This window comes from Sus scrofa, chromosome 2, assembly GCF_000003025.6.
Source record: "Sus scrofa isolate TJ Tabasco breed Duroc chromosome 2, Sscrofa11.1, whole genome shotgun sequence".
Lineage (NCBI taxonomy): Eukaryota > Metazoa > Chordata > Mammalia > Artiodactyla > Suidae > Sus > Sus scrofa.
This window is the reverse complement of record NC_010444.4, coordinates 129,684,390-129,711,607: the sequence shown is the minus strand read 5'-3', so window position 1 is coordinate 129,711,607 and position 27,218 is coordinate 129,684,390. Positions and strand designations below refer to the sequence as shown.

The following is a 27,218-nucleotide window of genomic DNA, read 5'->3' as shown; positions in this document are numbered from 1 at the left end:
ATTTCTCTAACACCTTCATTGAAAATTGACTTTCTTTCCCTCTTTCTTTGTATGTATGATGGTCTATTTCTGAGTTCCCTATTCTGTTCCATTGATCCTGATGTCCATCTTTATACCAATGTGACACTTTCTTGATTACTGTAGCTTTAAAATAATGGTAAAATTTTTGTAGTAATTGTTAAAATTAGGTAATATAAATTTGCTGGGTTTTTTTTTCCCCCTGAAATTGTTTTGCCTATTCTAGAACCTTTGCATTTCCATTTAAACTTTAGAATCTGCTTGGCAATTCTAGTATTTTGATTGGGATTGTATTGAATCTATAGATTAATTTGGATGTTGGGGAGACTTTCTTAGTCTGATGCCACTGAATGCTGGTATCATATATCGTTAATCAATAACTCTTCTTCTGATTCTGGGCTCATTAAACCACTGGATAGGCAGTATGTCCTCTGGGAGAAAATGCAGTGATTGGAGGATGTGAATGGTTGGTCCTTTTGAAAATAATTTTCCCTGTGAAGTAATCTAGCATTTTAGTTGTGGCATCATTTTTTGGTGAACTTAATTTATATGGGTCTGCCTAGAGCAATAGTTAGTGTCCCTCACTCATGCTCTGACAAATCAGATTCTGAATTTGGAACAATGAATCTGTATCTTGGGTGGTGGTGAGTTCTTCAGTTTACTGCTCCCTTGGGGCAAGCATCCATGTTTATGTTACATCCCTCTGCCTTCTGACCAGCTGTCTTTGAAAAATGAAGACAGCCAGCATTCACAGAGGACTTCCCAAGCACAGGCCATTTGTACTTAGGCTTACACCAGTCTTTAATCATCTGCCTATAATGCCTTTGATAAGTCATTTGAAAAGCAGAATCAGCCATTTGCTGACTCTTCCACTTTTAATACACAACTGGTTCAAGGTGTCCCAAGTTCAGCCACTTCATTTGAATTTCTATAGGGCTTTGCAGTTTTTATATATGCTTTCATATTGGATCCATTTGATTCTCTTTCATGTGTGAAATGTGCTTTCATATGATTCATTTAATTCTATCTCTCTCTGCTCTGCACCATCAAAATTCATTGTTGGTGATTTTTTCTGACCTCCCATCTGGCAGGCTAAGTGAGTTTGGAAAAAAGAAAGTGGAAGGGTGATACAATCCCTTTTTTCCATATAGGCAGTTGCTGGGGTCTGTCATCCCAGAATTGGTTTAGAGAGATCCTGAACCTCTCTCCTTGACTAAGTGAAGCGAAGGAAACGAACATCCTTGAGAGCATTATGTGCTGCTCCTAAAATTTAGTGCATCTGTAAATGTCTTTTCATTTTTTGAATCAAATGGAGAAGAGAATGGAAGGATATGTTTGGGGGATACATGTACAAAGAATCTTACTGGCAGCTGGAATGTGAGAATTAAGTACTCTGTTAAAATGTCTGAGAATTAGGAGAAAACTCTGATTTATAATTTAACAAAGCGATAAAAACCAATCCTTTCTCTGCCACAAAAAAAAAAAAAAAAAAAACCTCCTTTGACTACTCCGGGGAACAGCAGTGTCATAATCAAGGACTCTCAGGTTCCGGTCCATACCCCCAAATCAAAATGTGCATTTAACATGATGGCCAGGTGATGACTTACGTACTACAATCTGAGAAGCCCCTTTCCAACCGATTGTATTTTAGAGTCGCTATTTTGCTTAAAAAAATTTCTAGCTGATGCCGCTGTTCCCGGCGTCTTTCACCAGATGGCAGTAGCCCTCTCACTTCCTCTGGGTTTCACCATTGTTCCAGGCCGGGGTTAAGCCCGCAGCTCCCGCGAGGACCCATAGACGGGGCGACGGCGGGGGGCGTGTCCCAGGGGCGGGTCCGGGCCTGTCCAATGGGCTCCGTCGGATGGGGGGCGGAGCCCTATTTCTGCAGCTCCTCAGGGCCGCAGGCGTGGTGCTCTTCCCTGGGTCAGTATGTGGCGCGCTTCTGGTCAGCTGTTTGTGCACGTTGCAAGGAAGCGCATTCTTTCAGGACCCTGGGACCGGCCTGCCGCCTTCATGTCTACGCTGCTCATCAATCAGCCCCAGTATGCTTGGCTCAAGGAGCTGGGGCTCCGCGAGGAAAATGAGGGCGTGTATAACGGAAGCTGGGGAGGCCGGGGAGAGGTATGCGGGCGTCCCGGGAAATCTCTGCTGCCTCCCTTGGCTCCAGGAGGCCCACCCGGCGCCGCCCAGCCAGAGTCCTTGTGGACGCTGCCGGCGGTTGTATGGGGTGGGAAGTTTTCCTGAAGCTCCACATTTAAAGCTTTCTCACGTAGAATGTCTTAAAAACACTCTTAGACGTTATTTGAGGTCCTGTGTTCTCTGCAGGATCGAGTTCATTTTGGATCTGGTTAGGGTTGAACTTCTGCATACTTGAAACAACATGGCAGAGTTCTGCGCTCGATTGTGAGAAATGCCACATGCTTAGCGGTGGAAATTAGCTGAATTACATGCTTGACTGTGGCTCCTCACATGGTACCTGAGCCACAGGTAATGTGCTACAGTGTAGTTTTATATAGTCTTTCCTGAAATCCTTTGGGGTGCAGGCTCGGATCTGCTAAAATCCCGTCATGTTTGCGTTGGGCTCTGAGTTTCCTTGAAGGCCGCGTTTTCAGCATTTCTTTATTTTCAGATCCAAACATCATGCCTGACACCCAGTTAATGCTCAATAAAAAGTTTTGGAGAATATGATGTAAGGGTAAGGTTATTATCGCCCACATTTTGGGGGGAGCTGAATACAGAAAATTTTTTTTTTTAAATGTTGTATAACATCCAACAGTTCAATGAAACTGCTTTGTTAGAGGAAACATGTCTTGTTTATCTGTGACTATAGGTGATACAGGTGCTTTTAATTGTTCCCCAAATCCTCCCAGCCCCATTGTTGGTTCATCCTGTTTTTCCTGTGGCATCCCGTTGTTAGGCTGTCGACTTTAAAAATAGGCCCAACTTAAAAGCTGAGAATTAAGTTCTATTTGGGACGAAATGAGGACTCTAGCCCAGGAGGCAGCATTTCTGGTAGTTTTGAAATACGGCTCCAAAGAGATGATGGGCGGGGGTGTGTGTGAGTATTTACGTGATTTTTGGTGAAGGGGGAGGTCCATGCAACCAAGCACACATTTTACAGAAAGTAGGTGTAGTCTCTCGTTCAGGCTACCACTGGTCATGAGGAGCAGACGTCATCACGAAGGATTTTAGTACTTTTCTAGGTATGAGGAGATGCTAGAATTGGGTTCATAAAATGCTCCCCTGAAAATACCTGTCTTAAGATCTCTTCTGCCAGTTTTCCCCAGAGCCCACCCTGCCTTTTCTCCACTCTGTGCCCTGAGCTCCTTTCATGGATGTTGAGGGTCAGCAGCTGCAGTGGCTCCTGACTGAATCCTTGTAGAGGCAGATGGCACGTGCCAATCTCCAGTTCACAAGGTTAACGGATAAAATAGCCTTTCCAATGGCTGTCTAGCCTTGGCCATTTCACCTGTGACCAGAGAGAGAGGGTGGGCAGAGAAAGGGAGAGGGAATCAGTTAAACTTTTAACTTTGGCCTATTGTTAATGGAAAAAGAGGCAAAATAATGGATTACCTTTTAGGCTCTTGTTTATATACCTACTATTGTGGCAAAGGTGGGTTTTGCAAAAAAGGTGGTTCTGAATGTTCAGGTCAAAAATGAAAGAGCTGTAGGAGTTCCTGTCGTGGCTCAGCAGTTAAGGAATCTGACTAGCATTCATGAGGACGAAGGTTCGATCTTGGCCTTGCTCAGTGGGTTAAGGATCCAGTGTTGCCATGAGGTGTGGTGTAGGTCGCAGATGAGGCTTGGATCCTGCATTCCTGTGGCTGTGGTGTAGGCTGGCAGCTGGAGCTCTGATTTGACCCCTAGCCTGGGAACTTCCATGTGCTGCAGGTGCAGCCCTAAAAAGCAAAAGCAAAAAGAAAGAAAGCGCTCTGTAGAGTCTCTTATTTGTAACAAGTTAATGAAAAGGTTCTGAGTTCAAATAGAGTCTTGGATAGTTTGGATAATCTTTGTTTTTCTTCCTCTCCGCTCCCTCCCTCCCCCAATTTGGTCTGCCCCCTCTGTTTGGGATTAGGTCTTCTGTTTATGGTGGTCATTTTTTTGTTTCTAGGTTATCACCACCTATTGTCCTGCTAACAATGAGCCCATAGCCAGAGTCAGACAGGTAAGTGGGTTTTTTTGTTTATGGTTAATGCAGACTGCCCATGGGGAGCGTGTGCCATTAATCTTGAGCAATGCAGATTTACAAAGTCAAAGAATAATGTTTCTTTTTTTTTTTTTTGTCTTTGCTATTTCTTTGGCCCGCTCCTGCAGCATATGGAGGTTCCCAGGCTAGGGGTCGAATCGGAGCTGTAGCCACTGGCCTACGCCAGAGCCACAGCAATGCGGGATCCGAGCCGCGTCTGCAACCTACACCACAGCTCATGGCAACGCTGGATCGTTAACCCACTGAGCAAGGGCAGGGACCGAACCTGCTATCTCATGGTTCCTAGTCGGATTCGTTAACCACTGCGCCATGACGGGAACTCCAGAATAATGTTTCTTTTTAACATGTGTTTGGGAGGGACCATCCACTTAGTGGGGGTGTATGTGCCCCAGAAAAGGTGAATCCCAGAGAGGACCAGGGAGGAGGCCCTTTGAAGGCTGTGCTTCTGGATCACCTGGGGTCTTCCCTTGGATTGAGTGTTCTGACCTCTTAAATCTGGGTTGGAGCTGGAGGTTCTGAATTTCTAACACACCTCAGGTGTGGCCCACAGACGAGGGTCTTCGACTTTGCTTTGAGAGGGCCTCAAAAAAGCGTAGATGCTGATTTCGTCAGTTCCAGCAAGTTTTTGGAAGTATAGGTTGTGAAAATCATTTTAAAGTGCAGATCTTAGAGGCGTCGAGATAATCGCATTCATTTCCGTAAATAATCTCTGTCGTCTTAGAAGATCTTCACTGTCCTTTCCTTTTCCCTCTATCTCCCTCTAAATCTTTATTTATTTAGGCCAGCGCGGCTGACTATGAAGAAACTGTAAAGAAAGCAAGAGAAGCTTGGAGGATCTGGGCAGATGTAAGTATGGAGGCCATGCCATGATTTTCTCCTGTAATTACAGTGAGGTAAAGAGACCTCTGATGGGCCGGCCTCTTGCTGAAACAACAGGAGCTTCTTGGGGGCTGTGACTGTTTCCTCTGCTGTTGTCCTAGAGAAGTCCCTTTTCCATATTTGGCGTCCAGTAATTGGGTAATTTTAAATGGACTAGATTTCTGTACTAATGAGGCATTAACTTGATCAATGAACATTCTCCAGCTGAAGTTGCTTGAATTTATAATTTTTTTTTTTTTTTTTTGTCTTTTTGCTATTTCTTGGGCCGCTCCTGCGGCATATGGAGATTCCCAGGCTAGGGGTCGAATTGGAGCTGTAGCCGCTGGCCTACTCCAGAGCCACAGCAACGCGGGATCCGAGCCCCGTCTGCAACCCACACCACAGCTCATGGCAACGCCGGATCGCCAACCCACTGAGCAGGGGCAGGGATCGAACCCGCAACCCCATGGTTCCCAGTTGGATTCGTTAACCACTGCGCCACGAGGGGAACTCCTGAATTTATAATGGAGCAAAGAGAATGGAATATCTGTGCTAAAAATACCCATTTGCCCCTTTTCCTCCCTCCCTCCCTCCCCCTGCCAACATCATCATAGGGGATGGTGGTGTTGTGGAAACCGCAAAAACCGTGGCAGTGGAAGGAGACAAACAGCACTGGGAGATATGGAAATGCAAGGTTTATTCAGCACTGGTGCGGGCTCAGAGGAGTCACCTCCAGAGTCTGAGCACCAGGTCTTTGTTCTCAGTAACTTTTATACACTACAAGGTCTTGATTTTCCCATGTAAGCATCCCGGACCTCCCCCATCTCCAAGCAGACAGTGTTCCTCCCTAAGAAACTGAGCAAGCAAGGTTACAGAAGCAGAACTGATAAGCAATGCTGGGTACCTGATTAGCAGGGCTGCTGGCTTGGACAGAGAGCACACAGTTGTTACATTATTACAAGAAGGGTGGCATAGTGATAAGCACAGCTGGAAAGGCTAGCAGTTGCCTACTTAGCCAAGGGGGGTTGTTCTTTAGTTAAAACTCCATTTCAGTGGTATCTTAGCAGGTATCTTGACATTCCTGGCTCAAAGGGCAGCAGTGGCCTGGCTGCAGCAGGTCCCACAGGGCAAGGCTCCAGCTCCTCAATAGTCTGATGAAGCTTTGAAACAGGTAGTTCTCTGAGCAAGTGGAGGAATTGTGGATTGAGCCTGGCTGGACCACACCGAGCTGTCACTACATAAGGGCCAGGCTCTGGCGGAGGGCAGAGTAAAAAACTGGCTTAGTCTGGGTGTCCCAGCACCCCCCACCCACCCACTTCCCCCATCCCCTGAATATCCCTTTTGGTCTGTGAGGTCCTCAAGCTGTAGGAATATCTCATGTGGTTACCCCAGCTCTACCCCTGGGTAAATTACTTCCCCTTCCTGTGCTTTGTCTTGCAAAAGGGGGCGATCAGGTGTGATAACTCTAGGGTTATTGTGAGGGTTAAAGGAGTTAATCATTTAAAGTGCTTACAGGCCGGGCAAACCTGAGTGCCTGTGAGTTTGATTTATAAAACCAAGTGCTGCTGGGTTTAGGGAGTGCGGAGCCAGTGGTTGCCCCCCCCATCAATGATTGCGATGGGGGTGTGTGGAGGGGCAGACTCTCCAGGAGTGCCCAGGGCTGGGTTGCAAGGTTGTTTTCAGCCAAGAGACTGCCTCTGCAAAGCAGAAAGAACCTTTTTTTCTTTAATTCTGGCTCTAAGTTAGGCTCAGGGCTCCAGCATACACAATCAAAAATATCCTTGAACAAAGGAAATACCACTTCAGAGGTAAATGGTATGCTAAGTCAAGTTCACCTTGGTAAAATAGAGAATAGTGGCCAAAGCAGTGTCATTTTATTTTATATTGGCCAGTTCCACATGTGCAGATAAGGAGTGCGGACTATCCTACTAAGCCATTCTTATAAAGGACTTGAGCTTCCACAGACTTTGGAATCTGTGGGTGTCTTGGAACCAGTCCCCCTTGGATACTGAGGGACAACTGAGTGCTTTTTTTTTTTTTTTTTTTAAATGAATTGAGTTTATATTTTAGAGCAGTTTTAGGGTTAAACTGTAGGGAAGGAATTTTTTTTTTTTTTTTTGCTTTTTAGGGCTGCACCTGCAGCATATGGAAGTTCCCAGGCTAGGGGTTAAATTGGATTCGTAGCGACAGCAACGCCAGAACCGAGCTACACCTGCAACTTATACCGCAGCTCACAGCAACGCAGGATTCTTAACCCATTGAATGAGGCTAGGGATTGAGCTCTCATCCTTATTGATACTGGTTGACTTCATTACTGCAAAGCCATAATGGGATCTCTGGGAGGAAAATTTTTTTATTCTTAGGGGTTTTATGGCTTGTCTTGTCATTAAATTGACATACAACCAATTAATAGAAAAATTATCTTTCAGTTGCTTAAATTTATTTATTTTTTGACCTTGCTTGAGGCATGTGGAAGTTCCCAGGGACTGAACCCATGCTACAGCAGTGAACCGAGCTATTGCAGTGACAGTGGAGGTCCTTAACCCACTGAACCACTTGGGAACTCCTGTCACGTCTTTCTTTAGTATTCTGCTGTACTTTGTTGTTGTTGCTATTTTCAAATTCAAGTTACTTGACATCTGCTTTTACTTATCGATGCCAGCCTCTGCACCTAACATTCTTTCCTCCTTCTCCTCTTACTTTTTAGTCCTCCGAGTAGAGTGGGGGTGCCAAGTGGGAGCAGGTAGCTCTCCTGGGCAATGGTGGAGTCAGTTGGCCATCCCACTTGTTAGAACTGGAGTTAAGCAATTGAGTCCAAAGTTTGGGAAGAAGCAGAGCCTTTCCTAACCGTGCCCCCGGGGTCTCTGCCAATGGGGCTGCTGGTCCTCAAACAAAAACAGACCAAGGCTTGATCCCTTGTACACACTTTTCCTCTTGGAGTCTCACTCCTGTGGGGCTGCTTCTGCTTGGCCCTGATCCTTCTGGCTGGCCTTGCCTGTTGAGTGAGGACAAACTATTGTTTTGTTTAGTTCATTTGCATTAAGCCTTTTCTCTCTTTTTTTCTCTCTTTTTTTTTCTCTTTTTCTTTTCTCTCTTTTTTTTGTGTGTGTGTGTGTGTGTCTTTTTTGCCTTTTCCAGGGCCGCTCCCACGGCATATGGAGGTTCCCAGGCTAGGGGTCCAATCAGAGCTGTAGCCACTGGCCTACGTCAGAGCCACAACAACTCGGGATCCTTAACCCACTGAGCAAGGCCAGGGATCAAACCCGCAACCTCATGGTTCTTAGTTGGATTCGTTAATCACTGTGCCACGACTGGAACTCCAAGCCTGGAGTTTTTGAAAGGGAACTTTTTTCTTTCTTTTTTTTTTTTAAGGAAAAAAGTATGAAAATGTAATTTTTATTTATTTACTTTTTAGGGCCGCACCTGCAGCATATGGAAGTTTCCAGGCTAGGGGCTGAATGGGAGCTGCAGCCGCCAGCTTATGCCACAGTCAGAGCAACTTGGGATCTGAGCCATGTCTGTGACCTACACTACAGCTTATGTCATTGCTGGATCCTTAACCCACTGAGCAGAGCCAGAGATAGAACCTGCATCCTCACGGATGCTAGTCAGGTTCAGCCTGCTGAGCCATAATGGGAACTCCGTGAAAAGATAGTTTTTATTTTTATTTTATTTTTTTTCTTTTTAAGGCTGCACCCGTGCATATGGAGGTTCCCAGTCTAGGGGTCAAATCAGAGCTGTAGCTGTTGGCCTACACCACAGCCACAGCAATGCCAGGTCCTTAACCCACTGATCAAGGCTAGGAATCGAACCTGAGTCCTCATGCTAGTCAGATTCACCTTGGCTGAGCCACAACGGGAACTCCAAAAGATAGTTTTTAAAGACTGATTTTGTCCCGTTAAATAAAACTAACTACAGAGAACCTAGTTGGGAATACTGGTTCTGCTGCTTTCTTTTGTGAACTTGTTTCAATCCAGATGCCACGTGTTCCTGTCTCTCTTTATCCCGTTTGTGTCATTTTCCTTTCTATTCCTGGTGAGGAAGAGCCAGACTCTGTTCTCTCTTGATGACAGGGGACTGTTAATGGGGCTTCTGTAGCTGAATATAGGGACCACAGACACTTGGTAGTGCTTTGCCATGGCTCTCTTAGTAGTATGTCCCCAAGGTCTCGGCTGATCGTTCCCACCTCATGGCTGTGTTTGTTGCTTGTTCTAAACCTCCCTTCAGAGTGAATCGTGCAGGGATGAGGGCAAGCCCATCTCAGGGGGGCCTGAGGTTACTGATGCCCTGTCAGGCTGGGACTGTTCAAGCACACACAGGAATGTGGCTGTCTTCCTGCTTTCCTGTTCTCCCCTCGTAGTAGCCCTCACCTCATTCCTAATCCTGGCTTTCTTCTCTTCTCTTGCTGTTCCTATTAATCATCCTGGAAGCTGGAGGGAAAAAGAAAAAGAAAAAAACCAGGTTTCTGTGGTCTGGCTTGGAACGTAGTTTAAACTTTGGGTGGTGATTCTAATGAATACACAGCCAGGGTTGAGAGTCAGTCAGATACCACGTCCTAAACAGTTTGAATTATATTTATCTCTATTGCTATTTTTGTGGGCCAGACAGCCACCATCTCTTCTCCGGCCTAATCATTTTCCTGCCTGAGTCTTATCTCCCTCTGACCCATTTTTCTCCACTCCATCTACAGTGTATTTTAAAATGCTCTGTGATTTCTTGCCCACCCTGTGAAACCCTCTAGTAATTTCCCCCCTATTCTTTGGATCCTTTCCCTGGTCCTTTGCAGTTTAGCCCCTCCTTTCCTCGCCTGCCTCTTTGAAGTCCTTGTGGCTTTCCGAAACCACCATACTCACCTTGTAGCCTTCGCATTTGCTGTGCTCACTGTCCTCCTTTCTCTCCTTGTCAGTTGGCAAACACCAGTCAGGCTTTGGGTCTTAGATCTTAACCCTAAACTTTAAAAAGCCGCCTCCCTCCCCTCCTCCTTGCCCCCACGTAACTCTAGATTAATGCTTATAGATGGTCCAGTTGGTGGAATGAATCAGGAAGAGCTGGAAGGGTGAGAAGGGGTGAAGTCATAGCTGGAGAGAGTATGTCTCCTCCATTCATGCATCTCAAACTTGTTATGGCCCAACAGACAAACATCCTGACAGTTCTTCCAAGTTGTCTTCGTCTCAGTAATTCTACTTACCTCTACCTAGCTAGTCAAGCCAGAGACCTGGAGTCATCTTAGTTCTTTCATTCCCTGATTTCCCACCTGTTCCATCAGTGTGTTCTGTTCATTCTACTTCCAAAATAGAACCTGAATATACTTTTTTGTCTCCCTTGCTTCAGTCTTAAGGCTAAGTTGCTTTTTTTTTTTTTTTTTTTGCCTTGGAGACTAGAATATGTTTTCTTGTTGTTGTTGTTTTGCCTTTTCTGTGGCTGCTCCTGCGGCATATGGAGGTTCCCAGGCTGGAGCTGTAGCCGCCAGCCTAGCACCAGAGCCATAGAAGCTCAGGATCTGAGCCAGGTCTGCGACTTACACCACAGCTCATGGCAACGCCGGATCCTTAACCCACTGAGCAAGGCCAGGGATCAAACCCGCAACCTCGTGGTTCCTAGTCGGATTCATTAACCACTGAGCCACAACGGAAACTCCTAGCATATGTTCTTAATCCCTTCTTCTCTTCTTTTTCCCTCCAATTTTATTCTCCACGAATTAGGCAGTGATATTTTTTTTGTCTTTTGTCTTTTTTTTTTTTTTTTTTTAAGGGACATACCCTCAGCATATGGAGGTTCCCGGGCTAGGTGTCGAATCCGAGCTGTAGCTGCTGGCCTGCGCCAGAGCCACAGCAATGCAAGATCTGAGCTGTGTCTGCTACCTACACCACAGCTCACGACAGCACTGGATCCTTAACCCACTGAGTGAGGCCAGGGATAGAACCCGAGTCCTCGTGGACACCACTGGGCTTTTTTTTTTTTTTTGGCTTCTTAAAACCATTAAAGACTTCCCATTGCATCTGGAGTAAGAGTCAGACTACCTTTTTTTTTTTTTTTTTTGTCTTTTTGGGGCCGCATCTACAGCATATGAAAGTGTCCAGGCTTGAGGTTGAATTGGAGCTGCAGCTGCTGGCCTACACCACAGCCACAACCACGCCAGGTCTGAACCGAGTCTGAAACCTACATGACATCTCACAGCAACACTGATCCTTAACCCACTGAGCAGGGCCAGGAATCGGACCTGAGTCCTCATGGATACTAGTAGGATTTGTTACTGCTGAGGCACAACAGGAACTCTTAAGATTCAGACTTCTTAAAGCTCCAGCTAGCTGTAGGCATGGTGTACTTCCCAATCAGCCCAAGATCCGTTCCACAAAATTTTCTTTTCTTTTTCATTTTTTGGCAGCCTGGCAGCACATGGAGCTCCCAGGCCAAGGATCTGATCTGAGCCACAGTCTTGACCCAAGCGGCAACGCTGGATCTAGGGATTGAACTTGTGTCCCAGCACTACCAAGACGCCGCCAATCCCATTGTGACACAGTGGGAACTCTATCAAGCTTTTATTTTCCATGGATCTCTTACATGGTTTTCTTTTCCTTGAAAAAAAAAAAATTCCCCTGGTTGACTTGTCCTAACCTCTGGTTTTAGCTTCAGTCTCATTTTGGAGATTTTGCCTGACAACTATTTTTTTTTTTTTTTTTTTTTTTTTGCTGCAGTGCTAGGAAGTTCCTGGACCAGGGATCAGACCTATGCCATAGCAGTGACAATGCAGATCCTTAACCACTAGGCCACCAGGGAACTCCCCAAAAACCTTTTAGATAAAGTAATGTATACATTTATCCTCCAAACTTTTTGTTTCCTCTGTTTCAGAACCCTGTTTATTTCCTTGGTCGGTCTAGCCCTTGCAGCAATTTGTAATTATTTGTTGCCTTTTTCCCCCTCTGTTATAAGCTCCATGAGTATTTCACTTGCTGTAGCCTCAGTTTCTAGCATTACTCTTGTCACATAGAAAGAAGGTGCTCAGAAAATACTTGGAGAGTGAATGGTGTGATTTGAATGGCTTATGGAATGCTAGTTTTCTCAGTAAGCTAAGTGTAGCGTTTGGGCATGCATTTACTTTGACCTATATGAAAATGTCACTGGGAATCATAAAGGCATTTTGAGTTTTCTCGAGTCATCTCAAAAGGGTGTGTTCAATCTGAATTTCTCTGTACTTGGCACAGAACCTTGTTTGCCAGGAACATATCTGGATATTTTCTTGGTCTCAGGTATGGATTTTAGGGCCTACCATGTTGCAGTCTTGATAGGATCAAAGCAGTTGTCTTGATGTCTTTGATGTGCAGTTATCTTATTTAAAGCACTTTTTTCTTTTTCTTTTTTTTTTTTTTTTTAGGGCTGTACACAAGGCATGTAAAGTTCCCAGGCTAGGGGTCAAATAGGCACTACAGCTGCTGGCCACAGCCATAGCAACAAGGGATCTGAGCTGCATCTGCGACCTACACCACAGCTCATGGCAATGCCAGATCCCTGACCCACTGAGAGAGGCCAGGGATTGAACCTGCGTTCTTGTGGATACTAGTTGGATTCGTTTCTGCTGCGTCACAACGGGGAACTCCCACTTAAAGCACATTTATGAATGCTGTGCTGTAGACACGAGTTTATTCTTCAAGTCAGATGCTAAGATTCTGTTTTTTCCTTAGATTCCTGCTCCAAAGCGAGGAGAAATAGTGAGACAGATCGGTGATGCCTTGCGGGAGAAGATCCAAGTACTAGGAAGCCTGGTAAAGTATTTTTGTAGTAAATGTGCAATCTTTTGTGTGGAGAATAAGGCTGCCCACTAGTTCTCAACCTTAATCTCAAAATTAAGATTGTGATTTTTAAGAAAAGCAATTTAAATATTTTAAAAATCTTTTTTTTTTTAGAGGAAAGATTAACAAGATAGGAAAAAGTGACGGTATTTCTTAGATTTTAAAATTCTTCAGCAAAATGAGGACAGACTTTCTGACGTTTATAACTTTTACAAAACAGAAACAAAATGTTTTACTTTTCCTTCCCCATAAATTGAATGTTTGAAACCTGAATTCTTATGAAAAAAATGCTGCTTGGCTTCGTGTGTTTTTAGGTGTCTTTGGAGATGGGGAAAATCTTGGTGGAAGGTGTGGGAGAAGTTCAAGAGTACGTGGATATTTGTGACTATGCTGTTGGCTTGTCTCGGATGATCGGGGGACCCATCCTGCCTTCTGAAAGTAAGCACTCAAGTCACTTCAGCTGAGAGTTTTGTGCCTGACAGATGTTCTAAAGTGTTCTCTGGCTCTCAACAGTCCGCAAAAGAGGAACTTCAAGTAGTTCACATGTATAGGAAAACATCTTTTATCTTCTTACTAAGAAATGGAAATCAAAACTGGTGAAAACATGAGATCAAGACACTTAAAAAATTTCAAAAAATTATTTTTAGAGACAGAGGTTCTCTAGTGGCCCAGCAGGTTGGGGTTCCAGCGTTGTCACTGCTGTGGCACCATGTTTGACTCCTGCCCAGGAAACTTTGGAATGATGTGCATGTAGCCAAGAAAATAGAAATAAATAAAACTCAGCATTGGCAACTCCGTGGGTGAGACTGACACTCTTCCGGGGACGTTGGGCAATGTGATCCAGCAGTCTGTCTGGAAAACAACTTTGACAAATGTCCAGAGAGCCTTAAATACGTAATACCAGTTTCAAGACTCTAAGTAAATAATGTGGAATGTGACGGAGGTTTATGTGTAAAGGTGTTCATTGTCCTCTCAGTAGGAAGCATTAGAAAGGACCGAAATGCCAAGTCATATGACAAAGGTTGAGGGAATAATTTTGGCTGTTAACATGTGTTAAAATTAAAAAATCATGACGATTGCCTTCCCCAACCTCACACTGTATTGCAGATTTGTATTCACTTGTTTTTGAAGTACTTTAGATTTTTTGAAGAGTTAGTGTAGTCATATCACACAGTTAAAAAGGAACAAAAGGGTAAAAGATGAAATGTTTCCTTCCTCCCCACAGGGTACTCCGTAGAATCCCTGTGGAAGTATTGAAGCATAGAGGTTTTATTCACATGCAGGCAAATGGGTCTTTTTTAGAAACACAGAAATTAGGAAACTGTATGTTCTCTAGTCTATACATTTTTCCTACTTTATGTGTCTTAGAAATTCTTTCATACGGTAAGACATCTTATTTTTCTTTTTTTTATTATTATTATGGCTATCTATTTGTTGTGAGAATGGCCAGTTCCCTATGGATATTTAGGGGGTTTTGCGTCTTTTAGCATAACTGTGCTGCAAGGACCAACCTGTCCTGAATGATGAGGACAAGAGCTTATGTGATTTGTAGTGTTTGCTGTATTAGTGGAGCAAAACAGGTGATTGCTGTGCCTGCATTGCAGGTACAGGTGGTCTCCCAAAGTAGTAGCCGTGATTGTTGTTCCCATCTTCTTTGTTTTTCTTCCTTTCTGAAGTTTCCATGATGGGAATTATGTTACATTTAGAATCAGGGAAATAAGGTTTCTTTCTCTTTTTCTTTTTTTGGCTGCCCCCACGGCATGTGGAAGTTCCCAGGCCAGGAATCAAACCCATTCCATAGCACTGACAATACCAGCTGCTCCACCAGGGAATGCCAAGAAACTCTTTAAAAATCATATTTTCCAGTTGTTTTTTTTTTTTAATTGCAATATTGGGCAAATTCCCCACTGTAGAAAGAGGGGATTCTTTTCAAATGTACAGTTATTATCCTTAATTAGATATATAATGGTGATTTCCAGTAACCAAGACAAGCTTAATTTTATGTCATTGAATACTTATATTTACTTTTTGTCTTTTCAGGGCCACACCCAGGGCATATGGAAGTTCCCAGGCTAGGGGTTGAATTGGAGCTGTAGCCACTGGCCTGCCTACACCACAGCCACAGCAATGCCAGATCCAAGCTCTGTCTGCAAGCGACACCACAGTTCACGGCAACACTGGATCCTTAACCCACTGAGTGAGGCCAGGAATAGAACCTGTGTCCTCATGGTTGCTAGTCAGATGCATTTCCGCTGAGCCATGATGGGCATTCCCTGAACACTTTTAATAGATATTTTCCGGTTAGAAAGGTTGCATACTGCCAATTTAGGGAGGTTCTTCACCGCTTCACCTGCCTTTGATTAAAATAAAGCCCTATAGGAGTTCCTGTCATGGATCTTCGGTAACGAGCCCGACTAGTGTCCATGAGATTGTGGTTCAATAACTGGCCTCACCCAGTGGCTTAAGGACCGCACATTGCTGTGAGCTGTGGTGTAGGTCACAGACGTGGCTTGGATCTGGTGTGGCAGGCTGGCAGCCGCAGCTCTGATTCAGTCCCTAGCCTGGGACCCTGCATATGCCTCGGGTATGGCCCTTAAAAAGACAAAAATAAGTAAATAAATAAATAAGGCCCTTCTAGGATTATGGCGACTTGAGAGTTTGACTATAAAATACACGTATTTGTAGCTTTGGTTTTTCTGTAAGTATGCAAAGATGAGTGCAGTTCATTCATGCAATGTTTATGTAATTATTAGAACTTTTTTTTTGCCCTGTGCATGAGCCATCTTGTCCTGAATTTAGCTGAGGGCCGTGTCAGGAACAGGGAGGGCCCTGAGAGTCCTGACTCCTGTGTTCTGATCATGCTCTGCCCTTGTTGCTCCCGTCACCATGGGCATATCTCTCATCTGCTCTGTGAAGTGTCCCTGTCTCCCAGAGGGGACTGACACTTGCCCTGATCCAGAGCTCCTGTGAGGAACAGAGGCATCACGGACACCCTCACAGGTTATGGGATAGTGTGGTAGTAACAGCTTCTGTTGTTTGCGAATTAACGAATCAGTGGCCCCACAGCTATGTAAAGATCCCAAGGCATCTGGAACTCCCCCCTTGGTCTGCTGCACTTTTGTTCTGAAATGAAGGATTTCAGACTTTGTTCTGATGAACTGCACAGGCATTCAATTAACGTGCTTCAGCATGTCGCACGCCTTCCCTGTCCTCAGGACCTGGCCACGCGCTCATCGAGCAGTGGAATCCCGTAGGCCTGGTCGGAATCATCACTGCATTCAACTTCCCCGTGGCAGTGTACGGCTGGAACAACGCCATCGCCATGATCTGCGGGAATGCCTGCCTTTGGTAAGAACGGCCCACTTTGTTAGCCAGTAGTTGGATGGTAAAAATAGCCATTTTCAGGTATTACGGAAAGTATTGTAAAATGTTTTGAAATGTTTTCTACCACTTTTTCAATTACCGTGGTAAATCACACCTGCTATTGTGAGATGCTGATTTTCAGGAGTAAGTATTCTCTGATTGGTACGATTTGTATTTTTCGACACAGCCCTTTCCTCTGTTCCTCCCAGTTATTTCCACCTCAAGCAGGAGCTCTATAGTTCACTTCTGACACTAACTACCTGGACTTAGTGTCAGGCTCCATCTACTGTCCCTACTTGAGATGCAAGCTGCACATTTTTCCAGTCCCCAGGACAGCTGCAGTTTTGACCAACTGTCTATAAATCTGGAGGTTCCCATGAACGCTTAGTTTTAGCAATGCAGTAGAATGGCTCACAGAACTCAGGAAAGCACAGTATTTAATGATTGCAGCTTTCTTAGGGTGCTCCACTGAGCTCGATATACAGGGTTTTTATGGGGGTTTCATGACATAGCTGTGTATTAAATCACTGTACATCTGATTGAACTCAATCTCTGTCCTTTGCCCCCCCCCCCATAATCGATTTTTTTGGTTTTTATTGTTCACCAGCAACCAGCTCCCATGCTGAAGCTGTCTTGGGAGCCCCAGTAGTCCCCCCATTTCTACCACTCATGAAATTTGAAGGAATGTCCCTGCTCTGCCAAAAGCTGCAAGCAGAACATCTTTATCATCTACACTGACAGACACTTAATAAGTGAACAAGTAGGAGGGAAAAAAAAGAACTTGGGATGAGTCATAATATTCTTTTGAAATTTGATTTTTTTTTTTCCCCCCTTTGTTCGACCACACTCATGTCATACTGTGGCCAGGGATTGAATCTAAGCTGTAGCTTCACCCTGTGCCACAGCTGGGGCAACACTGGTTCCTTTACCTACTGTGTTGGGTCAAGGATTGAACTCTCACTGCCACAGAGACAACGTGGGATCTTTAACCCAGTGCTCCCCAGCAGGAACTCGCGATTCTTTTTTCTAAACTCAATAAAAATTTAATAGCTATTTCCCAAGTGATTCTGAGGCACTTGGTCAATGTTACATCTGTCTAAAATATGTGATAGTAAACGTTAGCTGGGAAATGTCAATATTTTATAGATGACAAAACAGTTGCTTGTTTTTAACTCTCACGTTCAGTGGAGGAACTTAGATCAGGCAACCCAGGAGAATTGCCTTTGCCCATTTTGTATCTATCATTCCAATATGTACTGATGTAATGAAGTAATCAGTTGAAGGCACTCAAAAGATTGTAAAAGAGAAAGGCCCGGTTGGGATGATTAATGGTTTGGCCCCCTGTTGCCAAAGGCTAGTTCAGTGTAGCTCTCCTCAGCTCTCTGGGCCTTCTAAGCGAAAGTTTCTGTTGATCAATTTCTGTTTTACTCAGTTTCCATAATTGGCAGACGGAACAGTTACTGTAATAGTTCCTGTAACAGTTCCTGTGATCAGTGCAAGTAGGTTCAAAATTGCTTGGTGTGATTTTTCTATTTATAAAAGTTCTGCATTTTTACAGTGCTTAAGATCCCAGAGACATGAAACAGAAGGTAGATTTCTCTTTCAGTTACTAGGCTCAGTTTTTCATTGGAGAGAACTTTTTGTCATATAAAGAGTCTTGCGTCTGCTTGAAAAAAAAGGTATTTATGATTTCCACAAATTAAGCTGTCTTTTTTTTTTTTTTTTTTTTTTTTTTTTTTAATCCCTCACAAGGAAAGGCGCTCCAACAACTTCACTCATTAGTGTAGCCGTCACAAAGTAAGTATGTGGGGTTTTTGTTTTTTTCTCAGTATGGGAGGATCTTAGAAGGGTGATTGATAGGCAATGAATTTTTAATCTGACATGAAAGTATTTATTTCAGCATCGAGTTTGGATAAACTTTTTTTTTCGGTTATTATATATATATACTTTTTTTTTTTTTTTTTTTTTTTTGGTCTTTTTGCCTTTGCTAGGGCTGCTCCTGTGGCATATGGAGGTTCCTAGGCTAGGGGTCCAATCAGAGCTGTAGCCGCCGGCGTACGCCAGAGCCACAGCAACGCGGGATTCGAGTCTCGTCTGCAACCTACACCACAGCTCATGGCAACACCAAATCTTTAACCCACTGAGCAAGGCCAGGGATCAAACCTGAAACCCCATGGTTCCTAGTCGGATTCGTTAACCACTGGGCCATGACAGAAACTCCTATTTTATATATATATATAAACACCGGCTTAGGAAATGAAAAGTTGGCTAGAAGAGCGTTAGTGTGTGTTAGTTATTTACTTGAAAGTCATATGTGATATTCAGGAAACAATATCCTTTGAGGCAAGGGTGTTCAGATTAAATACTACAGAGAATTCTAATATACAAAACACGTAAAAATTGTGAGATTCCCCAAGCAATTTTATTTATTTCTTTCTTTTGGTTTATACGGCTGCACTCGAGGCATATGGAGGTTCCCAGGCTAGGTGTCAAACGGGAGCTACAGCTGCCAGACTACATGCCACAGCCACTCAGGATCTGAGGAGCATCTGCAACCTATACCACAGCCCACAGCAATGCCAGATCCTTAATCCACTGAGCGAGGCTGGGGATTGAACCCACGACCTCATGGTTACTATTTGGATTCGTTTCTACTGAGCCACAATGGGAACTCCCCCTAAGCAATTTTAAAAAATAAACCTTAGGGCGTTCCTTGGTCTGGTGCTTAAGACTTGATGCTTTCACTGCTGTGGCCTGAGTTCAATCTCTGGTCTGGAAACTGAGAGCCCACATCAAGCCATTGCATGCTGTGGCCACAACAACAAACAAAAAACCCAAACCTTAAAACCAGTTAATGTGGATGTAACTGATGACTTGCCAGTTGTTGCAGCTGATTAAATTATTATTAATTTTGATATTGGTTTCATATGTTCTAGGTTACTGTAGCTTTGTAGTTTTAAATATTTTATTCATGTATTTGCTTTAAACCGTTAAAGGGTTTGAGGTGTTTATGTAGGAACCTGACTCTTTTTTTTTTTTTTTTTTTTAAGATAATTGAGAATAATACCTGATTTTTTATAGAAGACAATAAGTAAAACGATGCTAAATTGTGCCTGAAATAACCCAGGGTGTTGTAACATCCTCTCTGGGAGTTCTTAGATTCATCTAACATTTAGACTCATAAAATGACCACTTGTCTTACCTCTGTCTATTAAGAATGATATAGGTCAGGAACATAGCTTGTCAGCAGGATAGCATCAGGTATTCTCTTCATTCAATGTTGTTTTAAATTTTTTTTGGCTACAACATGCAGAAGTTTCTGGGCCAGGGTTTGAACCCCAGCCTCAGCAGTGACAACCCCAGTCCCCAGTGTTCCCTAGGTGTGGCCGATCCCATTGTGCCCACAGCAGGAACTCCTGGACCTTTTTTTCTTTTTTTTGGTCTTTTTCTAGGGCCGCACCTGCGGCTCTGGAGATTCCCAGGCTGGGGGTCCAGTCAGAGCTGTAGCTTCTGGCCTATGCCAGGGCCACAGCAATGCGGGATCCAAGCTGCATCCGCATCCCACACCACAGCCCCCAGCAACGCCAGATCCTTAACCAACTGAGCAAGGCCAGGGATCGAACACGCAACCTCATAGTTCCTAGTTGGACCCGCTAACCACTGAGTCATGACAGGAACTCCGATCTTTTTGAAATTTAAACACATTAGAAAGTAGCCAGCCGGTTGGAATTATTGATGAAAAGAAACTGCTCTCCTGAGGCCTGTGCTCCTTAGGAAGCTCAAAATGAATGGAAGAACCATGTTTCCAGAGATGTCAGAATTACTGGAGCCAGTTTTTACAGTTCAAAATCAGATTTAAGTAGCATTGAACTTTATTTCTCATTTTGACAGGCTGAGTTGTAAGGAGACTAGGAGAAAGTTGTGCTTGTCCTTCAGCTTTAGTTGGAGGGTGCTGGTGTTGCCTGCCTAGGAGGTTGGTGTGAAGCGGGTGGACACCAGTCCTGACCGTCTTTGGGGTGGTGCAGGCAAGCCCAGCACCCTCTGCTCCGTCTCCTCAGCATCCTCTCTAGGTTTGGACGGTCTTTTCCCTTTTTTATCCTTGACCACTTCCCTGGCTGGCTCTGCTTTGCAGAGATGGTTAAAACATCTCATTTGCTAGTGGTAACTACTTTGCATTTTCTTCATCTTTCTGAGCTTTCTTCCATATTTCCCTTTTTATTTCTCTACCATCATTTCAATGGATTTGGTGGCAAGAGGCCAAAACAAATGCTCTGTGATCAATTGACCATCTTGAACCAGATATGTCTTCACAATTGGGCAGAAAATACTTGAGAATACAATAATCACTTCTCTAACCAATGCTTTAGAGTCTTTTATTAATTTTGCATGTCTTCTTCTTCTTAAGTTTCTTTTAGGGGGGAAAAAAATCTGCTTTTAGGTGTTAGTATGTGAAGAGAAATCCAGGCCTGGATGTTTAAGGGATTGGAAAGTTGCAAAGTCACATGGTTGGAATTACTGCTCTTTTTCAAAAAATGGTAAGAAATCAAATCATTCTTTTCCTTAGTGATTGCTTTTTCTTTTCTAGGATAATAGCCAAGGTTCTGGAAGACAACAAGCTGCCTGGTGCTATTTGTTCCTTGACTTGCGGTGGAGCGGATATTGGGTATGTCACCTGGCCAAGGGTATCTTTCTGTTGAAGGACCCTGGTTGGTCAACTAGAATCATCTTTTATTAGAATTTCAAAACCCAGTATAGCTAGGGAGATGAGAATGGGTTTTTGGAGTCATTATTATTAGGGATCTCATTGGGCTTTACCTTATGAATGAGTAGCCTGTGCTGGAGGATGAGTGAGAATTGTCTTGGTCATTGCCCAGACCTAGCATTATAAGCTGTTAATATCCTAAAATAGCAAATTGTTCTGCTGACGTGCAGTCCATGGCTTCCTGAGGCCAGATTTATAAATGAGCTCGCTTACAAAGCAAGACTGTGGAATTGTGCTGCGGTGCCTTACTCCCCACTAAGAACTGACCCTGTTCTCTGGGTTCGCCAGCTGACCAAAAGAGGGAACCCCTGAAACAAAGCTTCTAATTTATTGTTCTTTAAAAATGGCCATGTAGATCACATACCATAAGGTTCTGTCTTGAAAATGTACAATTGAGTGGTTCTTAGTATAGTCACAGTGTTGTGCCACCATCCCCATTACCTTACTCCAGAACGTTTTTTGTTCCCCCCCAAAAGGAGCCTTGCACCTGTTAGTAGGCACTAACTCCTCCCCCTCTTTCCCTGGCAACTGCTCATCTACCTTCTGTCTCTGGATTTGCCTATTGGGGATATTTCATGTAAATGAAATCATACAACATTTGGCCTTTATGTTTGGCTTCTTTCTTTCTTTTCCTTCTTTCCTTCTTTCTTTCCTTCCTTCCTTCTTTCCACACCCATGGCATAGGGAAGTACCCAGGCTAGATGTCTAATTAGAGCTACAGTTGCTGGTCTAGGCCACAGTCACATAAATGCAGGATCCAAGCTGGCTTCACAGGTAGTTTTTTTTTTTTGCTTCTTTGCTTTTTAGTGCTGCCCCTGTGGCATATGGAGGTTCCCAGGCCGGGGTTGAATTGGAGCTATAGCTGCCGGTCTACACCACAGCCACAGCAACGTGGGATCCGAGCCAAGTCTGTGACCTACACCATCGCACATGGCCACACCAGATCATCAACCCCCTGAGTGAGGCCAGGGATCAAACCCACATTCTCATGAATCCTAGTCAGGTTTGTTAATTGCTGAGCCACGAAGGGAACTCCATGTTTGGCTTCTTCCACTTGGCAGAATGTCACAACCTCTTTTTAATCTGGAACGGACTATAATTTCTGTGAACCATGGTGAAAACTGGTTCTTCCAGCCTTGACTTTGTTTAGGTGATGTTTCACAGGAGTCAGGTCTGAGAACCCTTACTGGATCTAAGTGGTCAGAGTGTTAGTCTTTCAGCACTTGGACCACACTGTTAACACTTAACAGTGTCGAAAAGGAGTAATAAGTTACTCCTTTTTTCAGATAAATGAGAAAATATTAGAAAATACAACTTCCACATAAAGAGTGCATAAGAAGTATTTTCTTTTTTCTTTTTTCTTTTTTTTTTGTCTTTTTGCTATTTCTTGGGCCGCTCCCACAGCATATGGAGGTTCCCAGGCTAGGGGTCAAATTGGAGCTGCAGCTGCCGGCCTAGGCCAGAGCCACAGCAACGCAGGATCTGAGCCGAGTCTGCAACCTATACCACAGCTCACGGCAACACCAGATCGTTAACCCACTGAGCAAGGGCAGGGACCGAACCCGCAACCTCATGGTTCCTAGTCGGATTCATTAACCACTGCGCCACGACGGGAACTCCTGAAGTATTTTCTAAATGTCATTTAAGACAGGGTCTTCTGGCCTTTGACCCACTCTGTCCTTGTACTTGGGCATCCAGTCCTTTTTATTGGCCTTGAAACAGCTCAGATAATAACAGCAGTGTGTAAAGAAAGGCTTTCGGCAGCAGCCACCTTACCCGTCAGTGCTCGTGTGCCAGGCTGGTCTCGGGAAGCCTTTGTGCATAGCTCATCAAGCAGATCCAGCCGTAGCTTGGTCTGGCACTGTGCCTGCCTTGCTTGGCCACATCAAGCCCTTTGAAGCACTGAACTGTGAACCAGGAGGTTCAGATCAGTAGTGTCTGGTCTATATGCCTTAGAAACTGGAAAGCCTAGCACAGCATTTGTAAGTCAGCTTCCAGGAAGGAAATTCAGGGTATTTCCCTACAGTCTTTAACCTTTTAATTCTCAAGGAATCAGTTTTAAGAGCCTGCAGAATAACTGGCATGCTCATGGAGGAATTGCTAAGTTCGTATTTTCTGGTCATCGATCAGTAGTACAAGGAGGATCATCTTCCTTGACAGCATCACCTCGAGGTGATGCTGTTTCCAGAGAGCTCCCAGAACGGGTTACCATGTCCTACTGCATGGTTCTCTGTGTGAAAATCGAGTTTGTTTTCCTGAAGAGTTTGCCTTGCTTCCTTGGGATGGATCCTTGTGTCTTTTGACTGCCTTTCCAGGGCAAGGGCTTTGTCTTTCCATGACAAGGGCTTGTGTCTTGACTGACGGTCTTTCCATGACAAGGGCTTGTGTCTTGACTGACGGTCTTTCCATGGGGTTTTCTGCTTGGTACCATCGAGTTTCCTCATTGCTGGGTTTCTCTGCTTGGGTGACGATGCCTCTTCCCCTGCAGCACAGCAATGGCCAAAGATGAGCAGGTGAACCTGCTGTCCTTCACCGGAAGCACTCAGGTGGGAAAACAAGTGGCCCTTATGGTACAGGAGAGGTTTGGTAAGTGTTGGCTTTAAAATGATCGTTTTAATTGCCTCAGGTATGGATGTGAAATCTAAAGCTTTCGTTTTTTTCCTTGGAGACGTTAGCCATGTTTATTCGAATGTCCAAGTAAAAGGAAGGGTTCAATTAATAGTGGGTTAATAGTTGAGAGATAGGACATTTAATAGTGTAATTTGGAAGAGGATGTCATTTCCCCCCAAATGACCATAGTAGAATCACATCAAATATATTTAGCAGTTTCTCTCAGACTTGTTTGGCAAATAGAGAAAAAGAAAACTCGCAATTCAAGAGTTCCTGCTGTGGCACAACAGGATTGGCGGCGCCTCTGCAGTGCCACGATGCAGGTTTGATCCCTAACCTGACCTCCAGCTTTGCTGTAGCTGCAGCGGAGGTCGAAACTGCAACTTGGATCTGCTCCCTGGCCCAAGAACTCCGTATGCCATGGTGGGGGCCAAAAAACAAAACAAAACACAAAAACCCCCATGATTTAAAACAGAATCAGTGAGTACAGGGCCCAGCGTGAATGTGTCAAAAAACACTCAGGTCTGTTCTCTCATTTATATTTCATGCATGTAAGAGTGAAGAGGGTTGTAAGCTTTGTATTTCCCACTGTATGGCTCATTAAGAGGTTTTCCAATTTTTTTTAAAAAAAGAGGTATTTTTTGGATAATAGTGATGGTCAGTTTTTGGCAATTTTGCTGAATTTAGACTCTAACCCTAGTGGGACTTGAATAGTTACTGTTAGCTATTTTTCTACATGGGCATTGCTTTTAAAAGAAAGTTTACGTAGTGTTAGAGCTAATAAACAAGGTCAGCAAGGTTACAGGATACAAAAATTAATGTACGGAAATCAATTGTTATTTCTATATATTAACAGTGAGCAGTCCGAAGATGAAATTCATAAAACCGTTTCGTTTACAATAGCATCAAAAATAATAAAATTCTTAATAATAAATTCAACAAAAGAAGTGTAAGTCTGCCACACATAGTACCACAAAGCATCATAGAAAGAAATTTTGAAAGACCTAAATAAATGTAAGACCTCCCATTATCACTTATTGAAACAATATTATTACTGCCCAAGTGATCTGCAGATTGAATGCAGTCCCTTTCAGAGTGTCATTTAGTTTCTTGGTAGAGATGACAACTGGATCCAAAAATTCATATGATATGTGTAGGACCCCAAATAGCCAAAACAGTCGGGCCGGGGGTTGGGGGGGCAGGGAAGAGTCAGAGGACTGAACATGTCCTTATTTCAGAGTTTATTAACAAAAATAAAGTAATCTAGACTGTGTATATTGGCATAAAGATAGGAAAATCAATGGAATAGACTTGAGAATCCAGAATTTCACTCTTAAATTTAGGGTCCAGGATGCCAAGGCATTTCTTTCTTTCTTTCTTTTAAACAAGAAGTTTATTTAAACAACAAGACACTTGACTTAAAGGGAAAACTATTTAGGATTCATTTCTTTTAGAGTAATATATCCTTGCTTAAAGACAAATTGACCTACAGGTAATAGCTATGTGCAAAAAAGTTATAAAATTATCTTTGGTTTTACAATGATGAATGCAAAACATTAAGATTCTCCAGTAGAATAATGGATGCAAGGATCTTTATGGGTTTTATTGCTGTTGTCGTTAAATAGAGCAAAATAACCCACTGGAATATAAAGAACGGAATGAGCATGCCACTCCTAGAGATAAGGGGGTATTTTCACTGAACCAATATTTTTCCCTATCTCATCTCCATTTGATGTTGAACAAACCATAGCATTGGCCGTTTAGTTTTTTTAAAAATGCAATATGAAAGAACAGAGAAAGCTATGCAGTAGTTGTTAGGATGTGGTGGAACCAAATTGCAGTTTTCTGATTGAGACTGTCTCTTGGCCTGGAGGAACCCTTTTTCGTAGACACTTCCTGTCTGCTTCTTGAACACATCAATTGTCTCTTCATCCTCCATTTCCACCTGTGCAGGAGTGGGTTTCACTGATTGGCTGCCATCTCATTGGAGTCTGATCTGCCTCATTGCCAAACCCTGTTGTTTACAAAGGCTTTCTTTCATTGGTTTACTAAGTGGTGGATGCCTCTTAATCTCAAACTGCATGACAGAACCATCCTGCCCCACCACTTTCCAATTAATATGGTCGCTGTTCTCAGTCGACGCTTCCTTGGGCTCTCCTTTGACCATGGTGAGTGCCAGAGTCTCAGCTGCCACTTCACAGAAGAGGTGCCAGGTCTGCACAGAACGAGCCCCAAGACATTTCAGTGGGGAAAAATGGTCTTGACCCAATAGTGCTGGGACGGTTAGATACCCAGATACTTAGGTATGAAGTCAGACCCCTACCTACCTCTGTACTTAAATATTAACTTAAAATATATCAAAGGCCTAAATGTGAGAACTAGAACTACAAAACCAGTAGAAGTAAATGCTTTTGTAACCTTGGATTAGTCCTTGGTGTCTTATATATGACACTTAAGGCAGAAGCAGCAGAAGAAAGAATAGATAAATTAGACTTCATCAAAACTAAAAAACTTAGCTATTTCAAAGGGCGTGCCATCAAAAAAGTGAAAAGAACAACCTACCGAATGGGAGCAAATATTGGCAAGTCCTTTTTTCGATAAGGGATTTAAGCCTAGAATGTATAGAGGATTCTCAGAATTCAGTGCTATAAAGATAACCCAATTAAAAAATGGGCAAGTGTTTAAATAGGTCTTTCTTCAGACATAAACAGATGGCCAGTAGTGTGTGCAGTGGTGCTCAGGATGGTTAATCCTGCCTCGCTCCCTAGCAGGTACTGTCCTCCTCCCTTCCCCTTCTTACTCAAAGCAGTAGTTGGTTGTTCTCCAGTAAGTAGAACCATTAGGCGGATTACAGTTGTTAAGTAATTCATCTGTCTTAAGTTGTCGATGCTTTTCCTGGAGGGGATTGGTGGTTCTGAACATGGTTAGGGAGCATCTAGAGAACTGAAAGGATGTGGAGGTTATGGTTCCGTCTCTTCCGCTACTTATTGCTTGAAGCCAGGCAGGAGGAGCTGATGTTACGAGTAGCATGTGTTTCCTCGTTTTTCTTAGCCCTTGGCACAGTGCTCTGCTGTGCCCAACAAGCGGCCATTAAATCAACTGTGGGAGCAGAGACTACACGGGTTATGTAGCCTTCAGTGACTTGCTCCTCTTTAATATTCACTTGGTGAATATTCACGTGGTGCTTAACTTAATTTTGGCAGTCTGTTAGCATGTATTAAAAATCACGAAGGTTGCCTTCCCCAACCTCCCATTCTCTTGGAAAGTTGTATTTACTTACTTTTCAACTGCTTTAATTTTTTTGAAGATATGATATATAACTGAGATATATATTGATATATAACTGATTCACTTTGCTCTTAACCCGAAACTAACACAACATTGTAAGTCAACTATACTCCAATAAAATTTTTTAAAAAGTTACTTAGGTAGAAGTTGAATTTAAAGTGCAGTTAAGGGAAAATAAGTTTATATTTAAGAGGTCAGTAGTAAATATAGCTCTAAATTCAGGCAAACAAATCACCAATTTTTTTTTTTTTTTTTTTTTTGTCTTTTTGCCATTTCTTGGGCATATGTAGGTTCCCAGGCTAGGGGTCCAATCGGAGCTGTAGCC

At 43.5% G+C, this 27,218-nt stretch overlaps 1 protein-coding gene and 1 pseudogene across 1 annotated transcript in view; one reads left to right on the top strand and one right to left on the bottom strand.

The window, feature by feature from the left end:
- The window catches only part of ALDH7A1 (aldehyde dehydrogenase 7 family member A1), a 46,503-nt gene continuing 21,164 nt past the window's right edge, over positions 1,880–27,218 (top strand). The window contains exons 1-9 of the mRNA XM_013995069.2: positions 1,880–2,139; positions 4,130–4,183; positions 5,006–5,071; positions 12,763–12,843; positions 13,185–13,308; positions 16,086–16,218; positions 17,986–18,030; positions 20,819–20,896; positions 23,484–23,581. Coding sequence (XP_013850523.2) covers positions 1,948–2,139; positions 4,130–4,183; positions 5,006–5,071; positions 12,763–12,843; positions 13,185–13,308; positions 16,086–16,218; positions 17,986–18,030; positions 20,819–20,896; positions 23,484–23,581 — 871 coding nt within the window. The 5' untranslated portion in view covers positions 1,880–1,947. The remainder of the gene's footprint in view (positions 2,140–4,129; positions 4,184–5,005; positions 5,072–12,762; positions 12,844–13,184; positions 13,309–16,085; positions 16,219–17,985; positions 18,031–20,818; positions 20,897–23,483; positions 23,582–27,218) is intronic.
- Positions 25,320–26,422, bottom strand: LOC110259133 (annotated as a pseudogene).